This window comes from Uloborus diversus, chromosome 7, assembly GCF_026930045.1.
Source record: "Uloborus diversus isolate 005 chromosome 7, Udiv.v.3.1, whole genome shotgun sequence".
In the NCBI taxonomy this organism is placed as follows: domain Eukaryota; kingdom Metazoa; phylum Arthropoda; class Arachnida; order Araneae; family Uloboridae; genus Uloborus; species Uloborus diversus.
Window position 1 is genome coordinate 7,429,943 of NC_072737.1, and position 18,967 is coordinate 7,448,909.

General features: G+C 35.6%; 1 protein-coding gene across 1 annotated transcript in view; it reads right to left on the minus strand.

Annotated features, from left to right (window-relative positions):
• LOC129226211 (uncharacterized) overlaps positions 1 to 17,771 on the minus strand; it is a 37,127-nt gene extending 19,356 nt beyond the window's left edge. The window contains exon 1 of the mRNA XM_054860810.1: positions 17,529 to 17,771. Coding sequence (XP_054716785.1) covers positions 17,529 to 17,771 — 243 coding nt within the window. The remainder of the gene's footprint in view (positions 1 to 17,528) is intronic.
• Positions 17,772 to 18,967: the final 1,196 nt, after the last annotated feature.

Below are 18,967 nucleotides of genomic sequence, written 5' to 3' on the forward strand. Positions count from 1 at the left end.
GGGTCAGTAATAATTATTAGAAAAAATCGTTACTTGCTTTTGTTTTCTGTTTTAAGTGAAAGAATTTAAAACACATCTTTTTGACGTGATTAAAAATCGAGTTTCTTCCTTACCCATAAAACTAAAATAGCAATAAGTATAAAGAACAAAGTAGTATTGATTTAGAAACGAAAGCACTATATTTAAGCATATACAAATTTAAAAAACATGAAATTAATCTTCTCATGTTTAAAAAGATTAATCTGTTGATACTTTTTTTTTAACATGGAGTCTAAAACCTTCTCTGTATGGCTAATGAAGTACGAAGTGATTAAAAAAAGTAGCTGCGCTCGTAATCCCCTTATACTTGCTTTAGTTATTTCGGGAAATTTCAATCATTGTGGCTCTTGCTGCGATTTTACCGAATTTGCGAAAGTCGTTTCGGGGTACCTTCGATGATGCTCCCCCATTCTTTCCTTACTTTGTAAAACGATATGATATTAATTTTCGTTACAGAGATATCGTCGCCAGATGCTGAGATATTTTTGGTCACCATAAAATGGCGCTAAACAGTTTCATCCGAAATGTTACCAAAATAAGTAATAAAATTTGGTGATTGTTTGAAATTGTGCAAAAAGGAAAATTAATGGAAGTTTTTGTGCTGTTTATGGATTTGCCTAATTTAGTTGCTGGATTATTTAACACAGTAAAAAAAGTCTTTTGAAAATTCTTTGATTGGCGATATTTTGTTTACATGGTGAAAGCTGAGAAACATTATGACGTAGTCTTCGGCTTCAAAAACAGCAACGTTGAAAAAACTTCCAAATGCATCAGCTACGGAAATCTTTCTGCAAAAATTTTGGCGATCTGCTGGTTGTTTGGATAATGAGTAAGTGTTCAATCAGCATAAATAATAATAAAAACCATTAATTACATTAAAGTTCCGTTTAAATGGAAAATCATCAGCCAAATCATGTATTATTTGCCAATCTTGTGCAAAAATCTTACTTCAAGATTTGACTTGAGAAAAGCCTTGAACAATCACGAAAAGCAAAGAAAGTAGCGACAATACAACAATTGTCGCTGTCGACAGGGAGTTGAGATGATACACTAAATACTGTATTGAGTTGAGGAAAGCCTTCGAACATGGATCTAAAAAGCTCATAACTCGTTTTTTATTCTACTTAGAAATTTCGAACAGGTGCCATCTTCAGCAGAAAAATCAGAGCTTTCGATGGACATATAATGTAAATATGTGCAAGTATTTTTTCATCCCAATATTAGAGAATTTATACAAAAATTGTATTTTATTGCCCCCCTAAGGGGGTTTTGCCCCCCATAACGGGACGAAAACTACCCTATGTGTTATTCTGATGCATAAGCTATATTATTGTAAAGTTTCATCAAAATCCGTTCAGTACTTTTTGCGTGAAAGAGTAACAAACATCCATCCATACATCCATACATCCATACAGACAAACTTTCGCATATATAATATTAGTAAGATTGAATAACGTGTAATTATTCAAAACTCAAATCAAAAGCAAAACATTCTTTGAAAATTTGAACTCGTATTTAAACATCGTTCAATTGCTGTTATCTCAATCTCATGGTCACGGCTCTTGGAACTTTTTTCATCTTGTTCGCGCGGGACTCTTTTAACGTCTTCTCCGGATAATGGAACAAGGTGGTTAAGCAGCACAAAAAAAGTTATGAATCATCCGCCAAAAAAAGTTATGAATCATCCACCAAAGAAAACTATCAAGAAACTGTGGAATTGCCGTCTGCATTCACCGATGCATGAAACGCCACTTTCGACTGACTTTTAGCTTCGACAAGCGAAAGGACCTTGGTAATCACCTTGGGCAGGGAGTGAAATGAAATCCTTACCTGGTCATGAATCTATCAAAAACAGTTTTTGAGAGGGAGCTTATTACGGTAGACTGAATCCGATAAGAAGTATAAAAACCGAAAGTAATTCATAAAAATTTACTCCAATCTTTCTCGTATTTTCAGTTTTCCCAACAATATTTTTCACTTGGTACTGCTCCGTATCTGGGCTCGATTAGGAACAAGTGGTTTCACTCCCATCCATTTAGGAATCAGTGGTCCTCCCCCCCCCTAAAACAACTTAGATCAGTGGTGCCCAACTTATGGTCCGCGGGCTATATTTTGCCCGCGAAGCCGATACATGTGGCACGTTGTTATGTTGAGTGTTATGAATCGAAGGCTATTTTCCGGAAACTTCCGAAACATTCGATATTTTTTATTACGCTTTAAGAATTATTGTTGTTAGTTTACAGCGAAATGGCTAGAAATGGATGCGCAAAATATAAATGGGAATTTCTTATTCATGAAATAAACTGGTAGTAATGCTCATAAGAATTCTTGATTTGTACACTGTTAAAACTACAGGTTGCATTCGGCACCTTTCAGGGGTGAAACGCTTGTTCACCAGCGGCACCTAATACGGAGCCGAAATTGCACCTCTAACTAGGGTGAAAAACAGGCACCTTTTAAAAAATAGGCAGCCGGGGTGAAAGGAATGAACCTTCGGAGAGAGAAATGGCACCCCTTACTGTAGATCCTCCCCCCCCCTCCCCCGTATTGTGTGCGTTTTTGAATACAGTTGTGTATTTTTCTTTTTTTAATAGTTTTGTTTTGATTCATGATAGTCTACGTTTTGCACACTTTTCACATTGCATGAATTCAGTACTGGAAATGATTAAAACTTGTAATTACAGCATTTGACCATATTTCAGAGTTTTCAACATAGTTAAGAAGTGCTCATTGCTTTAATTCATCTGATCATTCTCTATATCAGTGTTTCTCAACCTCTTTTGACCCACGGGTCGGTAAAAACAAATGAAAAACATTGCGGACCTGTGAAATTTTTATCCTTTTCTTAAAAATAAATAAAATAAATAATAATAATTATAATAACTCTCGGGGCGGTAAAAAATTTGTGAAAAAATTCTGCGTACTGATGAGTTTTTTTTTTTTTACGAAGTAATATTAAAAATGAATAAAACAATAAATATCTACAGACTTTATTTGGTATCAAAGAGTTGTCACAAATATATTTAAAGTTAAAGACGAGTAATTATTTGAATAATCATAGTTAAGTTAATGATCATTTGTGAGAAATTACCGCACCGAAAGTAAAGTGTAGATGTACTTATGGAATTTTTTACATGAACAGCCAAAAATATTTTTTGATATTAAAGTTACGGAAAAACAAAATCGTTTCTCAAACGTTCAAAATTTCAATCAAAATAACAATAAAATAAAATGCGCATAAAATTTTTCGAAAGTGAAAAATTTAAAGAAATTCCTAACACTATCGAATAACCGCTAACAGGAAATGATTCAAACACTTGAACGAAAAAGCAAAAGAAAAAGATAGACGGAGAGAGATTTCTTTTTTATTTTTTGCGCTCGCTACACAAAGCACTAGAATCATTTTTATTTAGGTTCTCACTTGTTGATTATTGAAAATATCATTGCGGTTACTATTTCGGTGATTAAATGTTGCTTATCGAGTACTCAAGAAAATAATGATAGATACATTTAGTAGCGTTTTGTGTGAATGATGGAATTTTCACGATAGTAACGGTAACCTGAAAATAAACAACTAACGGTACTACGGTATCGTAACGGACTAATGGTAACTGAAAAGCATTAAACGTACTTTTAACTATGTTTGAAAGCCCTAAAAGCTACAAAGTGATCAAAAGCTGTACTTACTTGTTATTTTAAAGAATTATCCTACAAAAGTTGAGATTTAATCCAATAGTGAACTTCATTCAATGTGAAAGACGTAGAAGCCACGCGTTGTGCAATCTATCATTCGTCCGCCATATTGAAGTGGTTGAATGGTGAATGTATGCCAGAAGCGCATGCGCCAGCAAGTCATTTAGCGATTGCTTGCTATTTTGGCACCCCTGTCTACGACTGTCTGCTACTTTCGCACCTCTGCTTTACTTCCTGGCCAGTATGGCACCCTTGGTCACCATGCTTTCACCTTAGGGGTAATATATTCACTCGTCTGGAACCTTTGGTTATAACAGTGTAATCTTCCGTCCCTCTCCGTATTTTCTCCCTGTCGTCTAGAAAAAAAATCAAATGTATTTAAATTTTACTTGTATTATGGCCCGCGAAATCCTTCTTAATATCAGGTGCTGCCCTCGGGTAAAAAGTGTTTGGACATCACTGCCTAGATGAATCTATTAAAATGCCTCTAAACTCGGCTGCCTCAATTTAAAAAATATAAAAATTGTACTATCTGCCCATATGGAGTTGGCAAACGTCCAGCTGAGACGAGCCTATCTGACTGAGGAGGAAAAATAAAAATTTGATGCTCGTATTTAGCTCATTTCAATGTAACTCTTCATAGAGGCTAACATACATCTGCAAAAGCTGGCATTTTAGTACGCCTTTCCATCTCATCATTGGTCAGACAGTGTAGATAATTATAAAGGAAAGTTACATGTCTTGACACATTGCTAGAGCTTTTTTTTAAGGGGTTACAGTACCTCAAAAATGATGAAACGATCAAAAAATTGTTTATTGCTTATTTCAAAACTAAAAACTATTCTGAACGTAGGGAAAAAGTTTCATTGCTTTAGTTCAAATATTTAAAAAGTTATGCGTGGTTTTAGGCCATGCTCGCTATGTGTTCTTATGCAAAAGAAAAACTTTAAACTGCTTTTTCTCGATGATGGTATTTTTATGTTTTCGTGTCATTAGAATCCCTAAGGATTTTTTTCCATTAAAGATACAGCTTTAAAGTAATACTTTTTGCAATTGGGATAACATATTTGACAAAACTGTGCATTGGATAAGCATTTTATAAATGACTCAAATGTTTAGAGCATGTTAAACCTTTAAAAACCAATTTTTTTAAAAAGAAAACTTTGATTTTTTCCATAATTAACCACAGAAAATTTTCTAGTATACTCATAAGCAAATGAATGCACAGATTTTTTGAGATGAATATAGTGATCGTTTAGCAAAAAAAAAATTTTTTTTAATTAGCGCAAAAATAAAAAAGCCTTAAGGATTTCCAAAAAAAAAAAAAAAAAAAAATGCAATTTTCTTCATTTGTTGAATTTTTAAAAAAGTAGGCAATATTTTTAAGTTTTGAAAATAAATTATTGATTAAGAAATAAGTATGCATGTTATAGTTTCAAAGAAATATAAAATTTACTTAAATTTTAAAAAAATGTTTGAAAGGTACTGTGAACCCTTGAAGGAGTAAAAATGTTCCCTCGTGTTTTCGGAGGAGTTAAGTTCATTTTGGAAAAGTGAGACATGCGAAAGCAGTCAAGCCCTAATAAAATGATCAATTCCATAAAAGAACTAAATTTTAAGGATGAGACGAAAGATGGGACAGAAATAAATTGTGGGGCAAAGTGAATTACCATAGCAAAGTGAAATGGTGAAATATTTACTCAGCTTTTATCGCCACCAATCTAGTAATTTTTACTTCCTTTTACAAAAAAGGAAGTATTGTATTCGCGAAAAAATTTTCATCCAAAAATCGGACTTAATTTCCATTTTGCTCACCCCCGAATGAATGTTGAGTTTGTTTTTTTTCAACCCGACCACCCGTGGATATGTGCCTAGGAACGTACAGACACCCGAAATATCCATTTTGACGATCCCCAAGTTAATTACAGCGAGTTTTCTCGTGACGTCTGTATGTACGTATGTATGTGCGTATGTGTGTATGTATGTCGCATAACTCAAGAACGGAATGTCCTAGAAAGTTGAAATTTGGTACGTAGACTCCTAGTGGGGTCTAGTTGTGCACCTTCCTTTTTGGTTGCATTCGGATGCTCCAAAGGGGGGTCTTTTTCCCCTTTTTGGGGGAAATCATTCTTAATTTCGATGTAAAATCAAGTGGTGTTATAATTTGGCGGATACTTGGCGATATATCGCCAGTCTTTTGGTCGCCAAGTTTTGTCGCCAACTTGGCGATTTTTTTTTTTTTAAATCTGGTTTCAATTTGGCCAGTGTTGGTGATATTTAGAGAGTAAACAATTGAATCATATTAAAACTGCCAATAATGAGAAAATCACATTAAATTGGAGCAAAAGGAAGTCATGTGATGCACACATCAGCTCGTTTAACTGTGTAGTTACACAAATAGTCTATTCCAGTCCAGAATAAATTACCTCTGAAAATCAAGGAATATGATATTGCAAGCAATTTTCAAATGTTGATACACATATTGTAATATTTTGTTGTAAGTCAAAAATTATTTTTTTTCATTATTGAAGGATAACGTTTTTGTTATTAACATTTTAAATATTAATTGCGATCTACTAATACTCAGTGCAGTATTTATTTGTTTAATTTTAAGCTTTTTTGTATTTTGAATGCTCTGTACAGTTAGTCAAGTGCGCGCGGGGCAAGTGGATGGGGCAAATTAAAATAATTCATTTCATTTAATTTTTCAGACTTTTATCAAATCGCTTTCGTTATCATTTATTAATTATTTTTTTCATTTAATCTTTCAATTAATTAGTCCCTTATGAATTCATTCATTCACTTATTTTCTTATTCATGCATTATATTTTTAACTGATTTATTTTTTCTTATTTATTAACTTGTTTTTTTTATTTATTCTTTTATCGTTTCATTTCCTTTTATATTCATTTATTATTTTATTTACTCATTCATTTGATCAAAAATATCTTTAATAATCGAACTGAAAATATTTCATTGGAAAAATATTTTATATTTCACTCTGCCCCATAAAATATCAAGTGAAAAATTTCCAACTTTTTTTGGAGGCATAAATTTACTGGCGAAAATAAAAATAATCTTTTAATGCAAGTTTTATTATAAAATACATTGTTCTGTTCTTTCTGTTTGTACCATAATGTTCAGAACAACGTTTCAACTTGTTCGTTTTGTAAAAAGTAAGTTATCATAACCATTTCACTTTGCCTCACATTCCCCTAGGAACCAATAAAATGCCTGGCACTAAAATTGAAAAAAAAAAAAAAAAAAAAAAAAGTGCATCACGGGACGTTCGGCAGAAGTGATAACTCTCATAGGATTAAATTATTATCATTATTTAATCCTATGAAAGTAACAATTGGCTTGTGGTAGCTATAATAAGCAACGAAATTTTTGCATTGTATGTTATCTAAAAATCTTGCAAAGATTGCATCAAGTACAGTTCCGTGACTTGTAGTGGCTTCTTCTGGCTTATTACTCATTTGTAATTGTAATTTGGATTGTAGAAACGATACTAAATTTTTAGCTCGATCAGAAGCAAAACTAACATTAAAATCTCCGGTTAAAATTAAAGGGATTGCATAATAATCTTCATTAACTAAAGCAGAACTTTCTTGTGCGTAATTTAAAAGCTGTTTATGAATAAATTGAAGAATACTTGAAGTACTTTTTGTTGGGAGATACACTGCTCGACATTGAAAATGCAACACCGAGAAGGAGTGTTCAGAAATTTATGCAAATTTTAGAGCAGAAGTACATTACTGAGTTATGTAAATGATGTGAAATGCGCAGCTCTCCGACGCACGTGAAGTAAGATATAAGGGAAGGAACTTGCAGAATGGGCAATATTCGTGTCGTTATTTCTGACTGGAGAATTATCGAAGAAATTTTGTAATTGTCTTGGAGGATACGTGTAACACGAGAGAATGCCAGGCCGCCGTCAACGAAGGCACTTCCGGCAGATAGACGATTTTACGAGGGGTATGGTGATCGGACTGAGAAGGGGAGGTTGGTCCGTACGTCAAATCGCAGCTGATACCCACATGGATGCGAGCACGGTGCATCGGCTGTGCCGAAGATGGTTGGAACAACGTAATGTGGCAAGATTGAGGGGTGCACGGGCAGCCAGAGTGACGTCAGAACGCGTGGATCGACGCATGCACCGACAAGCTGTAGCAGACCCACAAGTCACTTGTTCCTCGATTCCGCAGCAGGTGCAAGGTACCCTGAATGTTCCCGTGTCAACCAGAACCGTTTGGTCGCACGTGGTCTGCAATCACGGCGTCCGCTAAGAAGACTGCCATTGACCCCACAGCATAGACAGCAACGTTTAGTATGGTGCCGGACTAGAGCGACGTGGATGACAGAATGGCAAAATGTCGTGTTCTCAGATGAATCCCGCTTCTGTTTATCCAGTGATAGTCGCCGCATACGTGTGTGGCGTCGACGTGGAGACAGATCTAATCCGGCAGTAACTGTGGAACGACAACGTGGCATAATGGTTTGGGGCGCAATTGCGTACAATTCCATATCACCTCTAGTTCGTATTCAGGGCACTATGACGGCCCAACGATACTTGGATAACGTGCTGCGGTCGGTAGCAATCCCTTACCTTCAAGAGCTAACTAATGCAATTTTTCAGCGGGATAACGCAGACTCTGTCCCTGCCTCTTTCAGAAGACGAACTGTGGCAAATGGTTGAAAGGGAATGGAGAGCCATCCCTCTGGACACCATCCGCAACTTAATTAACTCTATGCCTAGACCTGTTTCTTCGTGTATCGCTGTCCGCGGTGGTCCTACATCCTACTGATCCGACGCCGTTCTCGCTCTGTATTTCGCCTATCATTTTGAAATTAAGATCATTTATTATTCCTTGCTGTCTCTGTCTTTTTTCCAAATTTCATCACGTTCTGACCACTCCTCTTGGTGTTACATTTTCAATGTCGAGCAGTGATATATGTTGGCAATAATAATTTGTTGCATAGCTTCATTGAGACATTCCACTATACACATTTCATCAATATCGTTTTTTGTAGCTGTATTAAAGCTTGTAGCATTATTAACATGTAATCCTATATTTGGAGTGACAATAATTATGCAATCAAGATCAACCTGATAAACTGCTACGGGGTCTCCTGCTCTTATATTTTGACGCTTTAATTGCACAATACGTTTAAAAGGTGGAAAAAATAGAACCGACTTCAAAATTGCTCTAAATGAAAAATAATTTTATCCTTTGATCACCATTCAGACCTCTTTTTAATCATAAGTTTTGATGTCAGCGCAAAAAACAATAGATTAAATGACGCGTCGTTTCTAAATATTTCGTTTATCAAAAAAAAAAAAAAAAAGAAACACTCAAATTTACGAAACATTTTAGATTTTACTTTGTGATGAACAAATTAAATGTTTATTTATTAGTTTTGTTTTCCCGGTTGTCCCCAACCCCCACGTTGCGGAATCTGCGGGGATGAAGTTCGTTTAAAATATGTACACCTTATCACAGTTAAAAACCCTAAATGAAGCGAGATATTTTTAGTATAACTAATCGCAAAAAATGTTTTTGTTTTGAAAATAAATTTAAAGATTAGATGCTGTTTTGAAGATATATATATATATATATATTGTTTACAATGTTATTGGTATTATATTATATTGCTAAACTCACCTGTCTTTAGGAGAATACTTTATGTTGCGACGATCATCCATCTTCTGTTAGTTTCATTACTTTTTCTACTATCACTTAAAGGTTAAAGCTGTGACCCAAAGAGTAAAGAAACAAAATTTATCCGACCATGCGTGCTTCTGTCGTATGCGCGAACGAAAGGAATGCCAGACGAGAGTTGCGCCGTTACGCGCGTTATGTCACAAATCGATTTACCCTCCCATAAAAAGTTATCACTTCAAAAAAAAAAAAAAAAAAATCAAATGTGATGCAGTAGAACCTTGTTTACTCGGCCTTCGTTTATCTTGATTAAACTTGTAACTTTTAAAACTAGTATGTTGTGGCCATCACGAAACTTTCTTCTATATTTTTCCTTTTTCTGATCCCTCCCCATGCTTGACGAGGAAGCAATATTCCTAACAAAACAAAATTACACATGCAAAAACTTGACGACCATCCCAATGTCTGAATTATTGTAAAAACAGAACAAAGAGCGAAAATTGAAAGTTACTTTAAAAGCCTTACTTGAATTAATTACAAATATTTTATTTATTAACAAACATAAGATGGCAACAGTTAAAAATTTTAAATCATTGAGATAATATTTCCGATAATTTCCATACAATTAAAATCACGAGAAATACGCAGACGACAATCTATTACGATTTATCTCTCTTATTGTTGCATTAATAAAGCTATTTTTATTCGAAAAAAAAAAAAAAAAAAAAAAATCAACACCTCTTGGAGCGATTGGCGTCAAAATTGAACCAAAGCCTGTTTACATATGGATTCACATATATTCCAAATTTCAACCAGAACGTAGCATTACTTCTTGAGATAGGGCACTCAAAATGGAAAAAAAGAACGGGTGATTGCGCTACCCCCTTTTTAGCTGTTGACACAAAAATAAAATCAGTTCTTATACCCACTAAGGGCTACTTGCCGATAAATTTTTCTTTCATTCCGTTCATTATTTCTGGAGATACAGCAGTCACAATTGACGACAAAAAACGTTCTATAGCTCAACCCCCGTTTGAGTTATTGACACCAAAATTGAATCAGCACCTGTTCCTCTTAATACCAACATATAGACCAAATTTTGTTTGATTCCGTCAGTTACTTCCTGAGGAATAGCAAGCACGCGTAACTCGAAAAACGTCCCATTGCTCCACCCCCCTTGGAGGAATTCGCGCCAAAAACTAATGGGCACAAGTTCACATAGGGGCACATATGTGTACTAAATTTCGTTCGATTTTATGCCGTAGTTTTTGTTGTAGAGCGGCCACAAAAAACTGGTCACACACAGACGTGACACACATACATACACACATACACACACACACACAGACAGACAGACATTTTCCAAAAATGGTCGAAATGGACTCAGCACACCTCAAAACGTTCGAATCCGTCAAAATTCGAAATTCGAAAATTTGCACGAATCCAATACTTTCTTCTATATATTAGATATAGAAGAAAGTAAAAACATGTTCACATAGATCAATTTTATTTATGACAGCAAGAACGTCACTAAGTGCACCGTACATTTGCGTTTTGTTTTTATTAGATCCTGCATAGATTGTACAATAAATTATGGTAATTTGACAAACACCACTGCAACTGAACTATAAAATGATAAAGCGTTTGATTGACCGTTCTTTATTCCAACGACATACGAGTTTGAACCAGAAGACAGTAGACCTATGTTATGGCAAGAAATTATGACAAAAATTGTTCCGATATTTTTTAATGCCTTGTTAACAATTCTATGTTATATTGTTAACTAGTGGTACCCGCACGGCTTCGTCCGTAATAGAAAAATTAAAAGGTCTTTCGGTTCGCCTGTATATTTACAAATAATGTATGGTGAATTTTCTCGCCAATTGGCTTGTGCCCATGTTACGGTTCCACGTTATGATAATTTCGTATCTCGCCAATTGGCTTGTGCCCATGTTACGGTTCCACGTTATGATAATTTCGTAATTGACTCGTCCATCTTATGATAAGTTTGTTCTTAAAATTGGAATAGAAAAAGAACCACATCGAATATTCGAAAAATTGCTTCGAGGTGCACACCCCCATGCTACAAACTAACTTTGTGACAAATTTCATGAAAATCGGCCGAACGGTCTAGGCGCAATGCGCGTCACAGAGATCCTGACAGACAGAGGGACATTCAGCTTTATTATTAGTAAAGATAAAGATAAAAAAAAAGTGTTTTTTTGTCGTAATAAATGGTAAGTCTGTTTATTGAAGGATTTGCTTTGCTTATCGCCATACCGCCTGGACTATCCGGATATCCGATCTTCCGGATTGCCTTTGGTCCCAATTAGTCCAAATAAACGCAGTTGTACTGTATTTTTTAAAATTCAGATTGATTTTTTTTCCCTACTTTCCACGATGATAAATTTTTATTCAAGATACAAAGCATGAAAATAGGCTTGGATAAATTTTTGAAGCATATTTTCAGTTTTCAATGCTTGATATACGCTTGCAAGGGAGTTGAAAATATCTCTGATTGTTCATATACAGGGTGATCCGTTTTAACCTGCAAGACCTCTATTTCTGCAACCGTTAGTCCTAGATGCATACTCCCAGTTGCAAAAATGTTCAAAATCAGATGCGGAGTTAAGATATTGAAAGTTTGAAGCAAAAATAAAAATGAGTCAAAAAATACAAGATCCTAACTTTTTATACGCGCCCTAGCTCCCCGACTTATATTAGGGAAATAATCTCCATTGAAAGATATTACTAACACAAAATATTTGACATTTGTGCGAGCAAAATTCAAGGAGATATTCGAATTCAAAGTTTTAAGGGACCATCGAGAAGATGAGATTCGAACTTATCGCCCTTTCAGAAAAATGACAGGTTGTCAAAGTAAAAAAACGAAGTATTTATTTTTTCATTGCTATTCAAAAAGAAATGCAAATGTTATGCCATAATACGCAAAAACACTCTAAAAAACCTCCATCAATTTGAAAAACCACACTCTATGCACATATATAGTTTTAAACACTTGTTAATTGCTACATTTCCCCCCAAAAGGTGTTATTGACGGCGAGTGAAAAGTGGTGTAAGTCACAAAAGGCTGCGTTTCATATCTCGGTGAATATTGGTCGTACGAATGTCAAACTTTTTGTGTTGGAATTATTCTTCAATGGAGATTATTTCCCTGAATATAAGTTAGAGGACCGAGGGCCCATATAAAAAGTTAAATTTTGTATATTTTGAGTAATTTTTATTTTTGCTTCAAACTTTCAATATCTTAACCCTGCATCTGATTTTGAACATTTTTGCAATTGGAAGTATGCATGTAGGACTAACGGTTGCCAAAATAGAGGTCTTGCAGGTTAAAACGGAACACCCAGTATATTATTAGGTGTACTGGAAAGTTCTGTCTCTTAATAAAGAAGAAAAAATCCTGCATTATTATCAGCACATTGGGGTCAATTCCGAAACTTTAAAAGTATTTTTTTTTCTGCAAGAGCATGTCTAAAAACATAGGATCTAACCATTTTTGAATGATTTGGCAAAGTTTAATATCTTTAAAAATTATTTTAATTGGTGCGCTTTCATTGTTTATTCTTCTGCCGATGACATCACACATGATGAAATGCCATTTAGTTTTGCCATTCGCAGAGCGCAATATTTAACTCGCTTCTTTACTCACATGGACTGGCAACGATATGGTTGACGGCAAGCGTAGAGCGCAATATTTAATTCGCTTCTTGATTATCATAACGTGGAAACGCGGTAGACAGATGCGCCAAAGTACATCATTTGCGACGTCATAAAGACCACACCTTGTTCGGAAAATCGGACATTAAAAAAAATTAATTAAAAAGTAAGAGTTGGGGAAAATGAAAGTTTTTTCTCGCTCCATGTTAGTATTATTATTTTTTTTTTTTTTGCTCATTCTATCAATTTCAATGACTAAAGGTTGTACTTTTGACTGAAGGAAACAACCCCATTAACGATATTTACAGTACGATATCGTTTCCATCGTTGCTTATGACTGATTGTCAGCAAGATGGCAATTTGTAAAGAACCCCTTTGTCGTCGGATGCGAAGGACTCAAGTAATGCTGTTTTGAAACCTTCATTTTTGAAGTGTTTCAGCAAATTTTCGGTATCAAGAAAAGCAACAATGGTAGGGTGGGAAGTATGGTGGATGCGAAAAAATTTCTCGTTCTGTGATTTCCCGAGAAGTCGCCAAACTGCATGTGGTCTAGCATTGTCGTGATTTGGTATGATTTGCTTCCCCTCTGAACATTGACGGCCATGCTCCAGTTCTTGCACTCTCCGGTTTCCACTTTTCTCAATGCAAAATTTGTTCTCGGGGTAAAAAAAAAAAATTAAGAAAAAAGATGAAAAAATAACATTATTTGAGTTTTTCGCAGCTATAGAAAAGGCTTTGTTCAAGAAGAGGATTTACATGTGGTCATCACGCTAGAAGGAAATCGGAAGCAACGATGGAAATGCTATCGTATGGAAAATATTGTTAAGCGTTCTAAACTCTACACCACGTTCGTTTTCTAGATCAGCGCTTCTTAAATTGTGTTCTGTGGAACCCTAGGGCTCCATGGAGATTAATCTGGTATTCCACGTTCCAATTTTCAAATTCAAAATCGTCATTTAAAATAATCGATAAATATAAAAACTGTGTGAAGCATTCAATCAATATTTAACGAATGAACAGCAGAGAAAATATAAATTTAAATTGTGGATTAATAACTCAAGTTTTGCCATGTATGACCTGCGACCATGTTATTACAAAGACATGAAATTTCTGTCGAAATGACATTAGTTATTGAAAAAAAAAATGCGAGTTTTTTTTTTTTTTCGCAGTAAGTATTATTTGGAACATTTTTTACTTCCTTTTACAAAAAAGGAAGTATTGTATTCGCGAAAAAAATTTCACTCAAAAATCGGCCTTAATTTCCATTTTTCTCACCCCCGAATGAATGTTGAGTTTATTTTTCAACCCGACCACACGTGGATATATGCCTAGGAACGTACAGACACCCGAAATATCCATTTTGACGACCCCCGAGTTAATTACAGCGAATTTTCTCGTGACGTCCGTATGTATGTGCGTATGTGTGTATGTATCTCGCATAACTCAAAAACGGTATGTCCTAGAAAGTTGAAATTTGGTACGTAGACTCCTAGTAGGGTCTAGTTGTGCACTTTCCCTTTTGGTTGCATTCGGATTGTCCCAAGGGGATCTTTTGCCCCTTTATGGGGGGAAATCATTGTTAATTTCGATGTAAACTCAAGTGGTATTATAATTTGTCGGACACTTGGCGATATATCGCCAGTCTTTTGGTCGCCAAGGTTTTTCGCCAACTTAGCGACAAATTTGGCGATTTTTTTTTAAAATTTGGTTTCAATTTGTCCATTGTTGGTGATATTTAGAGAGTAAACAATTGAATCACATTAAAATTGCCAATGATGGGGAAATAACATTAAATTGGAGTAAAAGGAAGTCATGTGATGCACACGTCAGCTCGTTTCTTGTAACTGCAGCCTTGGTTCATCTGCATTCAAACTATACTAATAAAGATGAACCAAGGGTTCCGTGGAAAAAAATGGATCTTTAAAAGGGTTCCAACTATCAAAGAAATTAAGAAACGCTGCTCTAGATGAAAGTACAAAAAATGCGGTAAGCCTATTATATTGAATATATATGTTTCTTTCTCCCTACTTTTTTCACTGGAAAAATTAGCGTTTTGATTGGAGGTCCTCAATTTCCGTTTCAGTAGTGGACTTTGAAAGTTTGCTCAAAGTTAAAATGCTACAGTATTTATTTTTAACTAGTGGCACCCGCACGGCTTCGCCCGTAATAGAAGAATTAAAGGTCTTTTGGTTCGCCTGTATATTTACAAATAATGTATGGTGAATTTTCTCGCCAATTGGCTTCTACCGACGTTACAGTTCCACGCTATGATAATTTCGTATCTCGCCAATCGGCTTGTGCCCATGTTACGGTTCCACGTTATGATAATTTCGTAATTTATGATAGTTTTTTTTTCTTAAAATTGGAATTAAAAAAGAACCACATCGAATTTTCGAAAAATCGCTTCGAGGTGCACATTCCCATGCTATAGTGCTCTTTCTAGGCACTATACCCATGCTACATACTAACTTTGTGCCAAATTTCATGAAAATCGGCCGAACGGTTTAGGCGCTATGCGCGTCACAGACATCCTACACACATCCTACAGACATCCAGACATCCTCCGGACTCTTAATCCTACCAATCGCTGCATGCAATTCACTATCGAAATGGAAACGGATAGTTTTCTTTCAGTTTTGCACGTTAGTAAAACTAAAAGTAATAGCGAATTTATTACTTTGTTGTATTGTAGATATGACTTTCGATCATAGTAAAAGTTAGGGTTTCCAGCACACTTTTTTGGGTTGTTGAAAAGACTCGCTAAAAATCTCTCCCAAATAACAACGTATTTCTACAGAGAGACTTTCTGCTTTATTATTAGTAAAGAAGGTATGACACGTTCATGTACAAAATGAAGTATAAAAACTTGTCATTTAATTGAAGATACTCACTAGAACTAAATTGATTTCGCTACAGTTTCCAACTAAAGCAGCCCTGACTAAAGGTTTTATTCATTGATTAGAGTTTCAATAAAAAGAATTCATCCCAGAAAATGTTTTTAATACTTTAACAGCCTCGAAATTTTTTTTTTAAACTTCGACTTTTCAATTTTCTTGCGACAGAGGACGATACATATACAAACGAGAAAAATAACAAGGTGCGATATGACGAAAGGTCTACATAAATTTGCTGTTCTTGTTGTGACAACTATTTAAACGAGCTAATGTGTGCATCACATGACTTCCTTTTACTCCAATTTAATGTCATTTCCCAATTATTGGCAATTTTAACGTGATTCAATAGTTAACTCTCTAAATGTCACCAACAGTGGACAAATTGAAACCAAATAAAAAAAAAAATCCGCCAAATTTAGCGCCAAGTTGGCGACAAAGCTTAGCGACCAAAAGACGCGATATATCGCCAAGTGTCCGACAAATTATAACACAACTTGAGATTACATCGAAATTAACAATGATTTCACCCAAAAAGGGGCAAAAGACCCCCTTAGGAACATCCAAATGCAACTAAAAAGGGAGGTGCACAACTAGACCCCACTAGGAGTCTACGTACCAAATTTCAACTTTCTATGACATACTGTTTTTGATTTATGCGAGATACATACACACATACGCACATACATACGTACATACGGACGTCATGAGAAAATTCGTTGTAATTAACTCGTGGGTCGTCAAAATGGATAGTTCCGGTGTCTATACGTTCCTAGGCATATCCACGTGTGATCGGGTCGGAAAACAAACTCAACATTCATTAGGGGGTGAGCAAAATGGAAATCAAGGCCGATTTTTGAGTGAAAATTTTTTCGCGAATACAATACTTCCTTTTTTGTAAAAGGAAGTAAAAATCAAAAAATGACTTAAAACGTAGAGAACTATTCCCTCCGCCCTTTTCTGCACAATTGGAGAACGGACCATACATGGTTGAGGAAAAAAAAAAAAAACAATGTTGATTCTTTTACCAAGACGACTTTCTTCTTTCTTATTTGTTCAGTAAGAAGGAAAACAACAGAGGAAAATTAGCGCACCAAATGCTTTTTAATATTAAGAAAAAAAAAATAATTAAAATTATTTATGCTATTTTGGGGGAAAGGAGAATCTTTGGAATCTTTTTTTTTTCTTTTGAATTTGATTGAAAAAAAGTTTTGTTCATTGATTGAAAATGAATTTAAAAACATTTTTCTGAGAAAAAGTGTTTCTACTACTTTCAGTAGCATCAAAAAAAAAAAAAAAAACCTCGAATTTGTTGGGGCAATATGGAGGAATAATGGCGTGGTGCATCTCACAAAAATTAAATAATGAGGGGTTCCTGAAAAATTTGTAACTCTATGTTCAAGGACTATTCATTTTTCAAATTTCAAAAACTAAATCTCTTTAGTTTCTATGGTTCTTAAATTTTTCGAAGTCCTTTTGGGGCTGCCCCGCGCAGAAGTGGAGGGAACTTCTGAAGTTTTTTTTTTTGGTGTGAAAAGTGAAAAGACAAAAGAGAACTTACTTGAAGCGTGAGGACCAAGGTGCCGAGGAGAACCGTTACCGACCGCATGTTCGATTCGGTGTCGAGAACCAGTTCTGCCGAATCGGAACCTGCAGACGACAAGATCGGTGGATGGTGGTGGTAAGCAGTGACACCTGGTGGATCGACCACTTTCCATGACCCACTTTTTGGAGATGGGATGTCTTGCAGAACGGAGCCTGTTGATCCCTGCCGGACACCTTTGTGAAGACTGCTTTTCATCATTTTCTTGAAGATATTCGGGTACTTTTAACTTTTCAACTGTTCAGTCGTTTCAACTTTTACCTGGGATCAGGGGCGTGCACAGAAATTTTGGGGACCGTCATAAATGACTTTTCTAGCCTCCCCCTCCATATTGCTTACCTCTATATTTCACGACTTGTTTCAAAAATACTGGGCGCTTCAGTCTCGGGCCTGGGCCAACAGGTGTCCCTTCTCTCCCCCCCCCCGGTTCAAGCCCCTGCCTGAGATGGAAAGTTTGAGAGAAGGGGGGGGGGGAGGTCAATAACATGTATCAAATGCATATATAATATAAAGGACGTATAGACAAGGGATCCCCCGAACTCAAATTTTTGGGAGGGCGAAAATTCTCAACTTGCCGAATGGAAATCAAATTTCGCCAAATGATGGTAATTTTGCGGAATGGAACTCCACATTTTGACGAACGTTGATAACTTTGCCGAATAGAACTCTAAATTTTGCCGAATCGGGAAATTTTTGGGAGGTCACGGTGACCTCCGATGGATACTTCGATGCAATGTTTTTCATGGAACTGCCGAAAAAAAACGGGAAAACGTAAGAACGAGATGTCTCAAAAACATCATAAACATTTATAAAACATTTTTTAAAGAAGTGTATTCAATCAATTAAATGTATTTGTAGCTTATATATACAAGGCCGGATTTAGACTTACCGGGGCCCGAAGCTATTTCGGGTATGCTGCCCCTTTTGTAGTTTGAACAATGTTTCTTTCGGTAGTGTAAGAGAGGCAATTTTTTAATTTTTTCCGCCTTTACTACGTGTTGTCTCTTTCCCCTAATACATACAACAGTACTTTTACTTGTTTGATCATTTTTTTATGTGTTTTCTTTTATGTCTCATTGATTGACCTAAAGAGGGGGAATAATATCAAAAGGGTGACCTAGGACTTCCTTTTAAGTGGAGCATAGAACATCCTCAATTGTAGGGGCCCTGGGGTTTCTCCCCCGGAAGAAATTTTGAGAGGTAAAATTCCGCATTTTGAAGCCTTATGAGATGTAGTGGGAACTACAAAAATATCAGGACAGAAATAGGCAAACAAAACTTTTTTAAAGTTATATTCTCTTTCGCAAATTAAGATAATACACACTGAAAATTGCTTTTAATTTGACAAATCATTGACAGCAGTTGACAGAGAGAAAGAGCACGGGAAGTGAAAAGAC